This window comes from Protomyctophum parallelum, assembly GCF_964188405.1.
Source record: "Protomyctophum parallelum genome assembly, chromosome: 4".
Lineage (NCBI taxonomy): Eukaryota > Metazoa > Chordata > Actinopteri > Myctophiformes > Myctophidae > Protomyctophum > Protomyctophum parallelum.
This window is the reverse complement of record NC_139700.1, coordinates 15,689,528-15,707,687: the sequence shown is the minus strand read 5'-3', so window position 1 is coordinate 15,707,687 and position 18,160 is coordinate 15,689,528. Positions and strand designations below refer to the sequence as shown.

General features: G+C 44.8%; 1 protein-coding gene across 1 annotated transcript; it reads left to right on the top strand.

The window, feature by feature from the left end:
* The first annotated feature begins 2,417 nt into the window (after positions 1–2,417).
* Positions 2,418–17,572, top strand: arf5 (ADP-ribosylation factor 5). The gene is made up of 6 exons (XM_083764213.1): positions 2,418–2,678; positions 10,399–10,479; positions 11,653–11,762; positions 15,051–15,122; positions 15,580–15,705; positions 16,032–17,572. The coding sequence occupies exons 1-6, from the start codon at positions 2,612–2,614 to the stop codon at positions 16,116–16,118; spliced, it is 543 nt and encodes a 180-aa protein (XP_083620339.1). The 5' UTR covers positions 2,418–2,611; the 3' UTR covers positions 16,119–17,572.
* Positions 17,573–18,160: the final 588 nt, after the last annotated feature.

Genomic DNA, 18,160 nt, shown 5'->3' with positions numbered 1-18,160 from the left:
TTGTCTTTGTGTGTATCTTTCATCATGAACAATGTGGTCATATTTGTTTCCAGCTAATGATAACATTGTGTACTCCATACCATTGTACCTCCATAAAGCTATCTATCACTGAGTAAACAGAGTTATCAAATATATGGGCTTTCAAAAGAAATGTTCTGTTTGCCATTAATATCCACACATTTTCAGTCCAGTCATTGCATATGTTTCATAAATGAAAAACAAATTCAAATATTTTCTGAAGAAGTGAAAATTGTAGATCTACGTCTATTTTCACTATCCCATGGAGATCTCAAATGTCTCCTGGAAGGAAGTGAAGGATGACTCATCTGACCATCACGTTTTCCCCACATGTCCATACATGACCACTGCTTCCTATGCTAGTTGCATGTAACTTTTCCTTTGCAATGTGTGGTTTATGAACCGTAACCCTACTATAATACTATAATATGATTAATATCCCTCCCTACTGAGCATGTGATATGTGGTTGTTGATGACACGCCTATTCTGTGTCAAAGACAGCTGACATTACATGACTCTGCAGTCTGCAAATGCTTTTCATGGGAGGAGAAAGAGAGACAAATGCATAATGACTTGACTTAGCTGCAGAAGTTACTCTATTTCAATGTCTATCCATGTAGACACAAAACCCTGTCTTACATTTCCATCATGTGCCAGGAATTGGAACTGCATACGTTTGTCTTCTTTCGTGTATCATCAGATGGCCAACTCAGTGTCATGCAGTCATGCCCTCGTCTCCGGTCCTAAGTAAAAAAGGCTAGCTTCTGAGGGTGGGCTCAGGGCTGTATAGGGGGCAGCCTATAGGTGATGATGTGCTCGGCAGACTGTTCAGCTGCCTCGTTGTAGGGATGGAGAGACTTGAGCCTGCCTGGTGGTGGCGGTGTTGTTGTGGCTTTGTGCAGGATGTGCCAGTCGTACTTCTGGGCTTTTCTTGCCAGGGCTACACGTTGTAGTATTGTTTTGTAACCATCAATCTTCCGGAACTTCCTTTTCCCTCAAACCGATTTTTCTCAATAAAAGCTACAGGCTACGAGAGCTTTTATTGTTATTCTTCTGGTTTGAGGGAAAAGGTTTGATTGTTCCTGCCTGAGGACTAGAGAACAATACTACAACATGACTTAACGATATCATCCGTTCCAGACCGGTTCACACAGCACTTTTGGAACAGAGACCAGGCTTTCCTCCGAGGTGGAAAGCCTGGTTAGGCGAAGTTAGGCCCGGCCTAAGTGCACGCACTGTCGCTTAGCAACGGCCGCTAAAACACTTTGAACTTATTACGTTTTAATAGAATATGGAAATTAACTGACATTAATTAAGATGTAGATGTAGTCTACTAATCTTTGTTATTTAAATGGTGGCTTTCTTCTTCTTCTTTTATTTTTTATTTTTTTAGGCTATATTTAATTGTGGCAAAAGCCAGGCTACAACTGGTTTGATAGTGCAACTGGTTTGATATCAACTCCAACTGTACTTTTCTTTCAGCTGTTTTTATATTTTGACACTTGCTTTGGCAATGTAAACATATGTTTTCTCATGCCAATAAAGCTACCTTGAATATAACAAAAAACATCGCATGGATGCACCTGGGACGTATCCTCAGTGATGTATCCTGAGGTCAACAGGGTTTCGGGTCTCGCAACATCATACCCCTCACTCAGGCGACCCAGCCGGGAGTGATCAAGTCCCGACTTACGTCCCAGTAGCTACCCTCAATTAGTCCCATTAGGGAAAAATCAGGGGCACACAATCCGTTGGAACTACTCCAGAACTACTCTGCCAGGGCTTGGAGGTACACTTCTGGCACATGGAGGGACTAGGCTCTGTGGGTTGTCTCCTGTCCGGGCCCCTCCTACGTCTCACCAGGTCCACTCCTGCTCTCACCAGAGCGTGGACCTGTGCGTTGCACCAGAGTCCCAGCACCAGACAGTTCATTCAGGAGTCCGCAGGGTCATGGTACTGCGGTTCCGCTTGCTGCTTGCATGGCCCTCCTAAAGGCCTCACCGAGGGTTGTTGGGCTTCCTCCTCACGGAGGACACAGGCTGGGGCGCCGCCGCTAACCCATACTGCTCACCCGGTTGCCGTCTACATTCCGGCTGTCACCCGTCTCTCCGGTGGTCACCAGACTATACCTGGTTGTCACATAGTCTAACCATTCCTATGAGTCACTATAAATAGAAGAACTATAACAAAAAACATCGCATGGATGCACCTGGGACGTATCCTCAGTGATGTATCCTGAGGTCATAGAATAGAAATAGAATAGAATAGAATATTAAACGCGCAGTGTCCACATATTTCCACCAGGAGGCAGTACTGTGGGGAATTCCAACCTTACCCCCATTCCCCTGCTTGAAGCTGTCATCTCTGCTACGCTGTTAATAAAGATAATTCAAATTGGATGACGTCACGAGTTCCACGTTGGCCCGGACGTGGCAGTGCGAGAGGAGACGACACTTTAGACTCAGATTCCAAAATACCTAGAATAAATAATACACCCCGACGGACATTAAACATCCACACAGCTTGTTGTTTGTAGGTGCGAGCGGCAAGACAACAGTTCCACTACAGTGTTATAAGAGAATATAGGCAGTCATGGGGCTCACTATCTCGTCGCTGTTCGGCCGGCTCTTTGGAAAGAAACAAATGAGAATCCTTATGGGTGAGTTTGGCTAAAGGTTAGCATTAGCTTTACTTCATTATTTTGCCGTCTAATGAAAGTAAATAGTTGTATTATTATTAACCTTTTGCACAGGAGCCTTGTTAATACATGTTGAACTATCCGCAATTTGTCGCTCGTGAAAAACAAAAACAAAACATTTATTTGTTTATGACAATGTGCGTTGCTTTCCAGGGAAGTTTTTCCAAGCACTTAAGCTAATGCTAACGCTAGCTCACTTTGATGCTTCGGTTTCTTTACTAGCAACACACTGAGTTTAATAACTTAAGTTATGTTGTTGTCATACAGAAATTGATTGTATTTTGTATATAATTCGTTATATTGAGCGTTAATTCCGTGTATATTTATATAGTTTAGCATGGTATCTAGACTTAAAGTTGAGCCACAAGTTATCACTTACATGATGCATTGCTTTCCCTAGCCCAAATTTTTAGATTCTCGTAGAGGTTTTTTTTTCGATTCTGAGATTCGTCAGAATCGAAAAAAACCTCTACGAGAATCTAAAAATTTGGGCTATGCTTTCCCCAAGAACACATAACATATCCGGTAAACATTTCTAATTTAAAACTTAACAACTTTATTGGGTTTACAAATGCATTCTGATTAACTTGTCGTCAATACCTTTGTACTCAACCTATGTATTATTTATGCTTAATAAAATAAATTGTTGTGACATTGATAAGCATATCAGTAGGGTAGTTTTCTTTGAATTTGTCTCTCTCTGCTGTCTTGGTCTGGTTAAGCATTAAACATCTGTGAGATAGGCAGGAAATGTGACATTATGTGATTTACACAACTGGAGGTTATGCAATAACCATGGTTATATAAAGGATATGAGTGAATCAATTCACTATGGGTTATGTCCATTCTTGGACGTAAGACAGAAGAAATCTTATACACTCACGTTCTAATGGTATTAGAACGGGCTTTACGTCATGACGCAGTGCAAGTCCCTCCCCCGAGGGTATAAGTGCCTGCGCTGCTGTCTGGACGTCATTCGGTAATACTTTCTCCTTCTGCCGTTAACAAGCTAGAAGGGAAATTTGGTGAATTGATTCACTCATATCCTTTATATAACCATGGTTATTGCATAACCTCCAGTTATATTAAAGTCTACTCGTGAATCAATTCACTATGGGAGACCTAATAAACTCCCTTCAAATCACTGAAGTACGCACCCGTCCTCATGTGTCCCCCCGGACTGTGACGTCACAGGCGTGACGGCCACGTCCCCTATGAGACAACCATTCTGAGGTCAAAAGGTCACCGACCCTTTGACTTGATAAGAGGTGGGACCAAATGGACCCCCTGTCCACACGGTCCCTGTTCCTACCTTAAGGAGCCGATAAACCACGTCATCTTACGTGCCCCGAGGCCTAACCACTGACGGTCCCAACCGTCTCATGAGTTCTGGCCTCAGTCTTATCCTAGTCGCTAATATACAGGCTTCAAGGTATATAGAGCTAGGTCGACTGTTAATTCATTTATGTATTCACATATATACATATATATGTACATATACATCTATATTATATACTCACTTCCTTTATTTATATATATATATATATATATATCTTAAAGGACATGCCTCAGCGGGAAGCAACCTGCACAACCGCATGTGCCACAGTTGGTTCTGTTACATCCAGGTTATAGAACCTAGCAAAAGTCGAAGGCGAGGGCCAACTTGCCGTCGTACAGGCATCCTGTATCGAGATACCTTTGTAGAGCGCCCAGGATGCCGAAATACCTCTGGTGGAGTGTGCCCTTAACCCCACTGGTGGCACTACTCCAGCCGTGGAGTAAGCCATCTGTATGGCCTCCACGATCCATCGGGACGACCGCACCTTAGTGACCGTCTTTCCCTTTACGCTAGCACCCCAGGCCACAAACATCTGGCTGCCCTTCCTGAAGGGAGCCACCCTGTCCATGTGCACTCGTAGGGCCCGCATTGGACATAGACAAAACAACCTCTCGTCCTCCTCCATCTAAATGGAGGTGGATAGAACGACCTTAGGTCCACCGGAACACTAGCCAGGTTGGAATTCTTGGGCATGAAGGCCGGGTTTGGTTTTACCGTGACCCGCATTCTATCCCCACTAAAGATAGTGCAATCAGGGCTCACCAAGAGCGCCTGTAGATCGCTATATATCTATCTATATATATCTATCTATATATATACATGCAGTATATATATATATATATATATAAATGTATATATATATATATTTTTTAACTGCAGTGAGAGCCAATAGAAGGACGGCTTTTAAAGTTAAGAATTTCCATCCTCCTGAGTCCAGTGGCTCGAAAGGTGCCTTTGTTAGAGCGTTCAGCACTAAGGAAAGGTCCCAGGAAGGAATCAGATACCGAGTAACCGGGCGGGCCTTCCGAACCCCTCTCATGTACTGTCGTATGAGCGGGTGTTCACCCAGGGCTTTATCTCCCATGCCAGTATAACATGCTGATATAGCTGCCAGATTGACCTTGGTTGATGATTGGGACTATCCGTCATCCAGCAAGCCCTGTAGGAAGGTCAGAACCGTTATCACTGAGGCATGGAATGGTAATTCCTGGTCTGGTTCCGCTGCGCACCATCGCTCGAAACCCTTCCAGGCAATATTGTATTGTCTCCTAGTGGACTGGGCCCTAGCCCCTGAATTGTGGCCATCATGTTCGGGGGCAAACCCTCAGCACTTAAATTGTTCCTTTCATGGGCCAGGCCCATAGATCAAGGGTCTGAGGGCAAGGGTGAAAAATCCCTTATCCAGTCTGTGTGAGCAGATCCTTCCACAGTGGAAGCTGCCACGCCTGGTCGTATAGGAGGGAGGATATCTCTGACCTCCAAGACCCCCATGCCGGAGCTATGAGAGCCACCTCCAGGCCCTGAGTTCTCACTCTGTCCAAGGTGGGTCGTATTAGTGACAGGGGAGGAAAAACAGGCCCCGCGGCCACTTGTGAGTTAGTGCATCCAGTCCCAGTGACGAGCACCCTTTGATGAAGAAGAACAGACGGCACTTCGTGTTCTCTTCCGATTCAAACAGGTCCACCTTGGCTATGCCAGAACCTGTCCCATAACTGAGCGGCCACCTCTTGGTGGAGAGACCAATCCGCGTAGCGGAGCTGGCCCCTGGATAGCAGGTCCACTCCTGCATTCAGGAGGCCTGGGACGTGACAGGCTCTGATCGAAGGGAGGTGTGTGTGGCACCACGTGACTAGTCTGTAGGCTAGTAGATGCAGGGTCTTGGACTTGAGTCCGCCCTGCTTGTTGATATAACACATCGTAGTAGTGTTGTCCGTCCTTACTAGGACATGGCGGCCATGAACAAATGGTTTGAACCGACGCAGTGTCAGTAATACTGCCATCAGTTCGGGGTAATTGATGTGGGCGTTCCTCAGAGCGCCGTCCCACACCCCCTGGTTGCCATTTCGTGGAGAGCGCCACCCCACCCCGACATGCTGGCGTCCGTAGTAACCACTTTCCCGGAAGTGTTTATTCCCATAGGGACGCCCTCTTGTAAGCGGCTCTGTTTTCCCACCATTTGAGTGCCTGAACGCACCCCACCGTCACTCTGACTCCTGATGTCGGCGGTTGGTAGGAATACGTAGAGACTAGCCTCGATACCCAGGCTTTCATTTCGTCTGTGCGAAAAATGAAACGTAGAGACCGCATCCATTCTTGGAATGGCCTCATATGTAGTCTGCCTAGACGTATTTAGTGAAATGGCGGACGCCATGAGCCCTGTCATTCGTAGACATATGCTGAACGGCACCCTGTGCCCTATTCTAAAAAGTGTCACACATTTGAGAAACAGTTCCACCCTCCTGGCTCAGCCTGGCTGAGAAGGAGAGAGAATTCAACGTTATGCCTATGTAATCTATCCATTGGGTAGGCGTCATCGTGCTCTTCGCATGATTTATAGTAAAAACCCAGGGAGGATAGCTGATCCACCACGAGTTTCGTGTGAGGCAGCGCCTCTGCTGGCGAACTTGCGCACAGCAGGAGATAGAGGAGACAGTACGAGCCCCTTGGTGACACAGAGGAGCTAGTGTCGCCTGAGTGCATTTCACGAATACCCTGGGGGATAGTGACTCCAGAGCGCAGGAATTTCCTGTGTGGTGGATAGATAGGGATATGGAAAAAACGTCTTTGAGATCGATACTGGTGAACCGGTCGCCCTGGCGCAGAGAGCGTAGTAGGGTCGCTGCTGTCAGCATTTTGAATTTGAAAATTCTGAGGTATTTGTTGAGAGCTCTGAGATCCAGGAGATCGTAGTCCCCCCCCCCCCCTTCTTTTTTTTTTTTTTTTTTTTTTTTTGACCGGAAAATAGCGGCTGTAGAAACAGTCGTGTTGTTGGTCTAAAAAAAAAGGGAACCTCTCTGACAGCTTTTTTCTATTTTATTTATTTTGGCTAGTAATTCGAGGGTCTCGGCCCGAAGTACTTCCGCTGCCTGCCCCCCCACTTGAGAGAGAATTATCTTCTCGAACTTGGGTGGTGACTGTGCAAATCGCAGTCTGTAACCCGTCTTCACTGTGAGTAATACCCAGGGGGACGCGCCACATAACTTCCATTGTTGGAAAAACACGAGCTCTCTAGCATGGGGTTCATTGCTAGTGGAGCGGCAGCATCCCCTAGTGGCTTGGGGATGTAACTGTCGCGGTGCTCCTGTCCTAGGAGCCTCTCCTCGCCTAATCGGGCTGGCGAGGAGCGTTTTGCGGTCGTGACGTCTCCAGCCTACGGCGAGCTTTTACTCGCTACAGGCCGAAGCACCGTCCGTCCCACCGCTGTCGAGAGGCCTGGTGACTCTTTCTGCGGTGGGCTCATATTTCATAATGCCCGTGTCATGTGGGTTCGAAGTTGTTGTTTCATTGTGTTTTGTTTTTAATATAAGAGGCATCGATGCAATCAAGCGCTTTATTAAACATTTTGTACATTTGTGGTTTGTGCACAGCAGCATTTTTACAGCGGCATTCAACACAGCAACAACTTTTGTTCTAGAGAAATGTTCGTAGTCTCTTTCCCGCTCTGCGGTAGGCATTAACATTTTCCTCCTCCTTACCGTCGGTTCCGACGTGGGGCCCGTGGCCTCTACGATCGGAATCGGGTTCGAACCTTTGGGCAGTCCTTTCATGCTATCTATCGTGTCCGCGTCGCCATCCACGGTAAGAGCCTCTGCCATGAGGAGTCCTCTGGGGGACGTACTCTTGTGGCTGGTTGCGAGCGCAGCCAGCTGCCGCTCTGTCTGCAGGCTAAGCACGAGCCTGTCCTCGCTCCGCACGGGTCTTGCTGGACCCCGCCGTTGGCGGACGATATGGTGGGGCTGGTTTCTAGTAGTAGTTGACGCAGCCCCTCCGCATTCCTCCTGCTGTTCTTACCGACAGCAATGAGCTCCGTCAGCACTGTGAGGGAGCCCTGCAAGAGGGCATCGGCATTCAGGGCTCTAGCCACGGCTACAAGGTGGCCGTAGATCCGTTTGAGCGAGGCTGAAAACGCCCTGTTCTTTGGGTCTGGGAAAGCGGTTGATTTAGGGGGACTTCCCGAGTGGCATTCTTGCCTAATAGGGAGAGTATTTCGGTCCGAGGGATCTCGGCCGCCTGCCCACCCGCATGAGAGAATATTACTTTCTCGAACGTGGGTAGATCCGCAGTGAATTGCGGCTTGTGCCCACTTTGTAGTGCTCAGCACCCATGGGTGTGCTACGCATTCTAGCCACTTTGGAGGGCACCGTGCCAAAGATTTTGGCGTGGTGATCCCGTCTCATGATGGCAGTGCCTCTAAATAGAGGCTCTGCCATCATGCTTTTGAAATTTTCGGCGTGGTGGCCCCGTCTCATGACGGCAGTGCCTCTGGTTAGAGGCTCTGCCATCACGCTTTTGAGAATTTTGGCGTGGTGGCCCCGTCTCATGATGGCAGTGCCTCTGGTTAGAGGCTCTGCCATCATGCTTTTGAAATTTTCGGCGTGGTGGCCCCGTCTCATGCTGGCAGTGCCTCTGGTTAGAGGCTCTGCCATCATGCTTTTGAGAATTTTGGCGTGGCGGCCACGTCCCACGATGGCAAAACCTGCTGGAGGTTTTGTCATCGTGTTGTATTGTCTCACTGCCGCTGATCGTTTTAACGATCGGCGCGGCAGTGGGCTCATATCCCGCATGTTAACACAGGGGTACAGGCAATGATTCAGCTGATTCGTTCTGCACACATGTATCTGAACCAAGGGAGGGAACATGGGAGGCAAAGCATTCAGCGACACATTCTTTAAAATGCGGTGCAACAGCATCTCCTCTTAGAGGTAAAGCAGTATGAACATTCGAGTCCGGTGCTAACCTTAACGTCCTCTCGGCGTGAGGCCTGTGGCCACTACGCCGTGCCTGGGCAAAAGAACACTAACGAAACTCGACGTCTCCGCGCCTTAGTTTAATGTGGTGGTCTATGGCCACACATTTCTGGCATTGGTCAGGGACGCTCAGAGCCTCCTCGGCCTGCTTGTAGTCAATTTTCAATTCATTTCAAATGGCTTTATTGGCATGAGAAAACATACGTTTACTTTATTGGCATGAGAGAACGTTTACATTGCCAAAGCAGAAAACAAACAATACAACAATACATCAATACAACCAGAACAAAAATGATGTACAGTAGACGCACGTGTCGTGCGGGTCCATCCTTGACATAGCGTTGCCACAGTGGTCTACTCGGCATTGCTTCTGTGGCAGGAAAACGGCCCCGCTACGTTGGCGGCGGGCCGCCGCTCGAGACTTTGTCGTCTTTTCTGCCATTTTCTTGCGGAATTCTACGTTCACAGCAAAGAAAGAAATTGTCTCTGTGGGCATCTAGTGCCTCGACAGTAGGATGCCAATTGTTAGCCTGTTGCAAACTGGTTAGCTTTAGCTATCAGGTTAGCCGCTACTAGCTTTGCTAGTTTACTTACCTGTGTTGGAAAAACTGTCTGTGGGCTTCTAGCTCCTGGACAGTAGAATGCTAATTGTTAGCCTGTTGCAAACTGGCTAGCGTTAGTTATCAGGTTAGCTGTTCCTAGCTTTGCCTGTGTTGGAAATTGTCTCTGTGGGCTCCTAGCGCCTGGACAATAGAATGCTAATTGTTAGCCTGTTGCAAACTGGCTAGCGTTAGCTATCAGGTTAGCTGCTCCTAGCTTTGCCTACCTGCGTTGGAAAGCTGAGTTGTTGGTTTAGTCCGGAGCTTCTAGGGCTATCACGGAAACAAAAACAGCTTATTTTTCTTCGCGAGTGTAGCTTACACTAAGAAAAAACACCAATTCCACCTCGTGGTACCGAGCAACCGAGGCCACTCGTCCTGTTGAGATATATAAGGAAGTTGGGCCTTTCTTTAGTGATTTAGCTTGTCTGACGTCTGTCTTAACGCAGAAGAAGAAAACGAATGACGTCCAGACAGCAGCGCAGGCACTTATACCCTCGGGGGAGGGACTTGCACTGCGTCATGACGTAAAGCCCGTTCTAATACCATTAGAACGTGAGTGTATAAGATTTCTTCTGTCTTACGTCCAAGAATGGACATAACCCATAGTGAATTGATTCACGAGTAGACTTTAATATAACTTTAGTAAAACAAAATCCAAGAATCCTACAGGACATTCTTTTTTGTCTGGGGGATATTTTCTGATGCAAAAAATATTTTGTTCAACCGCAGCTACATTTAAATATGAATTTAAACCCCTTTTTATTGACTTGCAGTTGGACTGGATGCTGCTGGAAAAACGACCATCTTGTACAAACTGAAGCTTGGTGAAATCGTAACCACTATCCCAACCATTGGTAAGAGGTGTTTGGTCTGGTGTTATCTATGGTCAAATTAATTTCCATACATGTATCTTTTATGTTTTAACTTTCAGGCACAGTATGAAGTGTGGAGTATGAAGTGTAGTGCAGTGCTATTGGCATAATTAAAGTATATACGCTTTGGTGAAAAAGTATCGGTGTGACTTGTCACTTGATGTGTATGAATGCTTTCTTCATGTCTAGCCTGATCTAAAAATCTGTACATATTTTATTACACTACTACTGTTTTGACCACAGCGTAGGCGTGGCATTCACCCCATTATCTCAGTTGGGGCAAATGCGTGCCCCACAACATTACATTACATTGCAACTCGGACGGTGGTGGCTCTCGTTGCTCAAGTTCCCTTGAGACGACGCCCCTCCGTCGTGGTCAATAGGGACGATTTCAGTGCAATCTTACGGATTTTACGATTTTCTAGTACTGTGTGCGGAATTGCCAATCCGTGTTATTTCATCGCGTTTGGCTGAGATCAGTTTGTTGCACAAGGCACATCGCTTTTTTGTCAAAGCATAAACTATTAGTGTCCGAGTGTCCTCACATTTTGGAATTTGGTTGCTACTAACCTTTCGACTATTCTACAAGTTAACATCACACCCTCCCCATCTCTATTCTTATTAAACGATGTATCCCAGTTGCCATTAAATAACACCCGTATTCGTGTCTTCTTTGCTGGCGTAACGGCCGCAAAGAAGATGGTTGCTTCGCACTGGAAACCGCCTCATACATTGTCATTTCGCCAGTGGGCTTTGACCTTTCTGGATATCATTTATCTAGAGATGTCTACAGCAAGATTGCATGGTGCAAAAGAGGAAAACGTTGAGATTTGGTCTGGTATTGCAGATTTGGTTGGGGGCATGGTTTGATCATTATTATTGTTATTATCATTATTTGTTTTTTGTTTTCATTGCACAGTGGTTGAAGTGATGACATTTTGTGACATCTTTGGTCTCGGGGGGGGGAGGGGTGGGTGGGATTGTTTGTTTTTGTTTTTGTGTGTTTTATGTGTGTTTTGTTTGCTTTAAGTCTTTCATGTTGTTAACGTGTCTTGTGATTTTTGTCTTAAAATAAAATAAAAAACATTTGATAACAAAAAAAAAGCATAAACTATTCTCGATGGTAACATTCTCCTCCCTTTTTCTCTTGCGTAGGTTTCAATGTGGAGACTGTCGAATACAAGAACATCTGTTTTACTGTGTGGGATGTGGGTGGCCAGGACAAGATTAGACCCCTCTGGAGACATTACTTCCAGAACACACAGGTACGATATGATCACTGAAATGGTGCTATACCTGCACCACATGCTGTGTTATGAGCATACGGCCGCAACGATGACCTTATTGGAAATCAATTTGAACCCATTAAGACCTGAGGCCGATTATACAAATTTCAGTGGTGCGCAAACCTTTTCATGTCAAGGACCCCCAAAATTATATGCATTTGGCCACTGACTCCCATCTCAAAATATTTTGTACAGGGATTCAAAGATTTGAGTTAAAAACATTCACTGTGAAAGAATATGTATGCAAAGATTTTCACGATATTTTCCCGATTAAAAAAAATAATAGCATATCTTCAAGCTCGTAGCAGTGTGGCACAGAGTGCCGCGATACGAGGTTGAAGATCTGCTCTTTTTCAATAGCTAAATATAACATAATGCTTGGGTTCCCGTCCTGAATGGGTTGACCCGACCCTGGCCCCTGTTTAGTTTTTCTCACTTAGGGCGCTTTCACACCCAAAGTTCGCTTAGAAGGTCCGGATCAAGGACCAAGGACCAAATATTTGCATTTTGATTTTGGTCCGTTTGGTGTTCACACTGGACTTTGTAAAGCGTACCAAATATGTAAACAAATGACACGTGGACATGTTAAGCGAACCAAATAGTGGGGGGGAAAAGAGCAGGTGCAACCTTCAGTCACACAGAGAGAGAAGAGAACAGCAACATGACAGGCAGCAACAACTTGCTATTGCATTCATTCTTATTAATTATTTTATTAGCCAAATAAGAGCAACAGATGAACAGAGGAGCAGGTGTTTGAACAATAATGTGCTTGCTGCTGAATGCTGATGCATAAATTCACGGAGACGTATAGCCTACAACAAGGTATCCCCGATAAAAAGGACTTTTCTTCCATGTGTGCACCTTCACCCATGTTATTTCTGCGCATCAAATCGGCGCCGCGGCGGGCATTTCCATGTCATCTTATGGTTTGGTCAGTTGGTTATTGAGCTTCAAGTCAGAACAGCTCCGCTGCAGCTAATTGAGTTGACCTAGTTTTACGTCTTTTGCTATAGTGATGTAATCAATTAAACATTTGGGACCACATGTGTATAGCTTATTTAACATTGGCTTTTTCTCGATACCTGCGGCCTGCGCGACATGGATGATTTTAAATATGTCTCTGTCTCTGCGTCTCTCCCATATAAATATATGGGTCTCTCCCCCAGTCCCCTCATGTGCGTGCGCGCCCACGCGCCCACAGACACACACACACACACACACACACACACACACACACACACACACACACAAAAAGGAGGGGACACGAGTTGAAAGAGAAACTCGCATGAAGACTCATGCATCGCAGATTCGCATGCGTGGCGGCGGCCGGCGCATGATTAAAATAAACAGATCTACAAGCTAACATCGTGTGCCATACCGTGCACCATTCCATGTCGATAACTTGTACATTTTGCGCATGTGAACCTCGTATGCTGCGCTGCGCCTCGACATATACTGTATGCGTCTACTATTAAAATCAGACTGTCAGCTGTCATATGATCCCCGTAAAAAAATACATGCTTTTATAACTATAATTATTAATGCAGCCTCACAACTGCCGACGCCCGACGGCTATTTTGCCTATCGTCCTGTATTTGGTCCTCTATAAAGTCCGAATGCATTCACACCAGTAACGAACCGCACCGTGGTTCGTTTGGAAGCGAACCGAGTTCGGCCTTTTTTAGCGGACCATGGTTCGTTTCTTTGATCCGCACCAGAGTTCGTATGCACGTTCACACCAACCGAACCAAAGGGGTAAGCGGACCATGGTTCGTTTTAAACGAACCAAACATGTCCGGTGTGAAAGCGCCCTTATACTGGTTTCTCACTGGAACTGTAACACATCTGCTATTTTTTTATAGCCAAAGTGTAAAATCATGCTTTTTAGCTGAATATCTAAAATGACAGACGGTGTTAATGGGTTAAACAGGACGTTACCGTATACCCAATTCATCTGCCAAGTAAGTTTGATTCAAATCAGATTCAAATTTATTGTTGACCATCTCTGAGACAGACACAACTCTAATCCAAATTACAGATGACTCCTTCCACATTTCAACATCCAAGACAGCTTTTACTTGAGTTCTAGTTGAGTAAGGAGAGGTTTATATATATAGAATGAGGCACGCACATCCTGTGTTTACATGTGTGTTTCTCTTCATGCCACTGAGAAGGAAAACTACGAATGTACTTTCATCTTGTTCGTCGGTCACACTTAAGTGCTATACCTATAATTGGGAATGGAGCCCAAAAATCGAAGGTCCATTACAAACCCGCTTCTGCATTTATCGAGACCCTAGTATCAATAGGCGTTTGGCTTGTCGAGCCTCTTATCGGGTATACAGTAGCTGCAGCGGCTGACATAATGAGCTGGTCGCTATAAATGGGGCTGGGACACGACGGGTGGTTGCGTGGTTCGTCATTGTTTGCCGTGGAAGTATGGTGGAACGGGTGAAAAGTTTGGTAACATAAAAAAAAGACAAGAGGGGAGCTAAATGCAATAATGTAGCCTACCACAGTTGTTGCATGCACGAAAGGGAGCATTTCGACAATGCATAGACATCTGTCCATAATGCATCGCATTAAACCCAAATGCGATACCTTTGCATGTCTGCACCGAGTCGAAACAACATGGGAGCCGTCAGCTTCTGCAGCGGAACAACCATCCTGCTCTTCCACCCAAGGCATGTTGTGCTTACCGTGCTTGCTGCCCAAGCACGGTAAGACGGTGCCATAAGTTATTAATCCAATTCATAATAATATGTTGGGAAAACTCAAATCTCCCTGCCATAGTTATAATACTGGATCTCCCGCGGATCGATTGAATAGTCTCACATAATACACAATTAACAGTTCCCTCTGTCTGTTAGAAAGGTACTGTATAATGCCCTAGTAAAATGTAGTGCAAAGCGATGTCTTGGTTGGTTAAAATAGAGAAGATTATTCAAATATAATATAAAAAATATGCATGCTGTGTGTGACTGTGTACATACACCTTGTGTACATACACTGTGTACATACACCTTGAACTGTTTATTGGCATACCACCTCTCACAACTGGCCAATAAAAATAAGGTTCTGTTCAGAATTAATTGTCTCCCGTCTTTCCACAAAATAATAGCAAATGCTCAATAAGGACCCGGCTCGATAAGCCTGCTTGATAAGGTGATCGTTATCAATAAAAATGAACTAGCTCCATCCCTATCTATAATCATGGTACTGTATTGGTAAACATATAACTGGTTTGACTTGATTCTCGCCATGTAGGGTCTCATCTTTGTAGTGGACAGTAACGACAGAGAAAGAGTGACTGAATCGGCCGAGGAGCTCTCCAAGATGGTATGTATTCATTTCATTCTATTTAACATGATGCTTAATACTCTAGGGTAAAGCTCCAGGTGCCTCTGGTGCATCCGGCCTGGCCGGGCAGAGATAGTTGTCACTGCACCGTGGCGTCTCCTACACAGTTGGTCAGGGCAGGTAGAAGAACTAGGACGTGTTATTCAGGCTTTGAAACAAACATCATAACGAACCTCTGAAGTTGCCGGCTATTACTAGTAATGAGTAATGTGTCAATTTAAATGTCAATACAGGCGTTACAGAGTTAAAAGATTTGTTTCTTTTATGCCTTTATTGATAGACGGTAGAGAGACAGGAAGAATGGGAGAGAGACAGGGAGTGACACGCGGCAAAGGCTGAGATCGGGTTGATCAATCATCAAATCTGGAGTATCCTAACGAGGAACAAGTCCCATGCCTTCTATTGATATTTGAACCCTCATTCTCTGTCCCTCCAGCTGCAGGAGGACGAGCTGAGAGACGCCGTCTTGCTGGTGTTTGCCAACAAACAGGACCTTCCCAATGCCTTATCTGTCAGCGAGCTCACCGACAAACTCAGCCTACAGAGCCTCCGTAACAGAACTGTAAGTCCCAGTCCCAATTCCATATTTTTAGCTGCGACCACACGGTTAATACAAGTCACTCTGTCAGCCTGTTTGTCCGAAGTGCAAACTGAGAGCTGGTCACAGATTATCATGGATTACACTTGTTTTCTTTTACATAACTTCACTACATGCTACATGGTACAATTATTCAACTGATAAATTATTAATTTTGTTATAATTGGGAGGATTTTATTATAATGATGGCAGATGGTCTAATAACTGAAAGGTTGTAGATTTTATGCCCATTGCTGAAACGAATATTACAGCTATAATTACTGAAAACATTTCATTTGTCCCCTGTACAGTGGTTTGTTCAGTCAACCTGCGCCACACAGGGCACGGGGCTGTATGAAGGACTGGACTGGCTGTCCAATGAGCTGTCCAAGCAGTGATGTGGGACTGACTGGACAGATGAGCGATGCAGACGGAGTGAGAGAACCCTGGAGAACAGAACAGGAGAGAAGACTGAACCGTTCACTTTAGAAACGGTTTGGTCTTCAAACACCTGTATTCAAAGGACAAGGCTGGTGGACAATGCAATCAACTTAATTGGAACATCCTATTATCCTTATTTTACACCTTTTATTTTACATTATTATAATTATCCCTTTACATAGTCTCTATTTTTCTCCCCTTTGTTCCCAACCTTGGTCTACAACAAGTTAAGTTCCACTTTTCAGTTGATGAGCAAACGGGGGGGCCATTCAAGGAAGTGTCCTGGAGACGGCAAAGAGAATCACGAGTTATATTTTTTGCAAGGCCTTGGCTCCTGCTCAGCCACTGCCACAGTTGGTATAAATGGCTCATAACCACTTCCAACAACATTGGACATTTTCACAGCAGAGGTAAAGGCTCATAACTCTGAGCTTTAGGTAACAGACAACTTGTTGGCTACCTCAAGCTGTTTGCTTTTTACCCCACAGACATTTAACCCTTGCAGACCTGAGCTTTGTAGAATGAGATGGAGAAAGATAAGATTGCAGTGATTTTGCAAGGAGAGTTGTTGCTTCCCCCCCTTTCTGGTAGTACAGTACTACATGGACCTTTTTTCTTTTCTTTTTTTTTAAGTTAATGGAACCAAAAAGGATGAGGAAAGCTGTGCCTTCTGGTCTCTCATAAACAAATCTGTGTAATCCTTTCTTAATCTCATTCTTAGGTAGCCCCTTTCCTCCCTAAAGAAGCTTTAGTATTCATGTTTTGTGTTTTTTTTCTTTTCTTTTTTTTTGTAAGAAAGATTCATGCGATATAAGAAGACATTTTCTTCTGTGCCCCGATTGAAAGCTGTGGTGAAGCCAAACCACGGTGGGAGTGGGAGTGTAAAATGCTTCGTTCTAACAGAGTACGAACCCCAACCAGGATGTTGGCTTTGTTGAATACCTATCTGAAACACTCCTCACCCTCCCTTCCTTCCTTTCTTCCATATCTTTTTTTATAACCACCATGGACGGAATAATTGGATTGAAGACTCTTTCTTCTATTCTCAAAGTGTCATAAAAGATAAACCTTAAAAGAAAAGAGGGAAGATAGGTGCTGTTTTCAGTATTGGCACTGGGTCAGTGTGATTATAGATAAGTGGCATGCTTCTTTTTTTTCCTTCCTTAGATTTGGCAGTGCTTATTGCAGTTCTCTGAAGGCTGATGCTATGTGCTTGATCAATCTTCTACCCCTTCATCTCCCACAAAACACGCTTACACAGACAAACCTGCCCACTAACATGGCTGGGCATACATTCCAACCTATGCTTTCTGACGCTGCATGCAGTTGCCACTCTTTAAAACAATGTGCTAACTAATGTTTTACAAAATAAAAAGTCTAAATAAATCACTGTTTTAAAAAACAAAGATGCGACTCCTGTACTCTACTTATTGTTGAAGACGAGCAATGCCTCCTGAGGCAAAGTATTTACTTTATTTTGTACCGTTAATTACCATGACCTTAATGTAAAGTGCTACACTTTCTCAAATGAATTCAACACTAATGTTCACCCTGGACTTACTGGTCAGTAAACGTTTTCAGCTTCTAGTAGAATGAGTACCGTATGCATAACAGACAGACTTGTATGTGCCACTAAAGATTATAATGTATTGTTTTTATCCACTGAACACATCCTGTTATTAACATCCTCTAAAATATACCCTGGGATGCATCAGGTTGTGTGCACATTAAAAGTGTAATGCATCTGTAAAACAAATTATGGTAGTTTGAGAAAGTGCTTGACAGCTGAAAAGCTATTATTCCTTACAGGCTTGCAATATAAATCTACACCAGAGGGGTGTATTTGGTGGCAACAAAGCATTCACTGGCAAGTAAATCATTTGTTTGTTCAGGAACAGGGTTCTTCCGGCTCTCTGCTCTAGATTGAATAGTTTATTAGAAATGTAAAACAGCAACATAGTACAGTCAAAATGATGAAAAACGGCTTGCTAAAGTATGC

Coding starts and splice junctions, on each gene's coding strand:
- arf5 (XM_083764213.1), top strand. CDS start 2,612: ATGGGGCTCACTATCTCGTCGCTGTTCGGCCGGCTCTTTGGAAAGAAA. Junction 2,679..10,398: donor ACAAATGAGAATCCTTATGG/GTGAGTTTGGCT, acceptor ATTGACTTGCAG/TTGGACTGGATGCTGCTGGA. Junction 10,480..11,652: donor AACCACTATCCCAACCATTG/GTAAGAGGTGTT, acceptor TCTCTTGCGTAG/GTTTCAATGTGGAGACTGTC.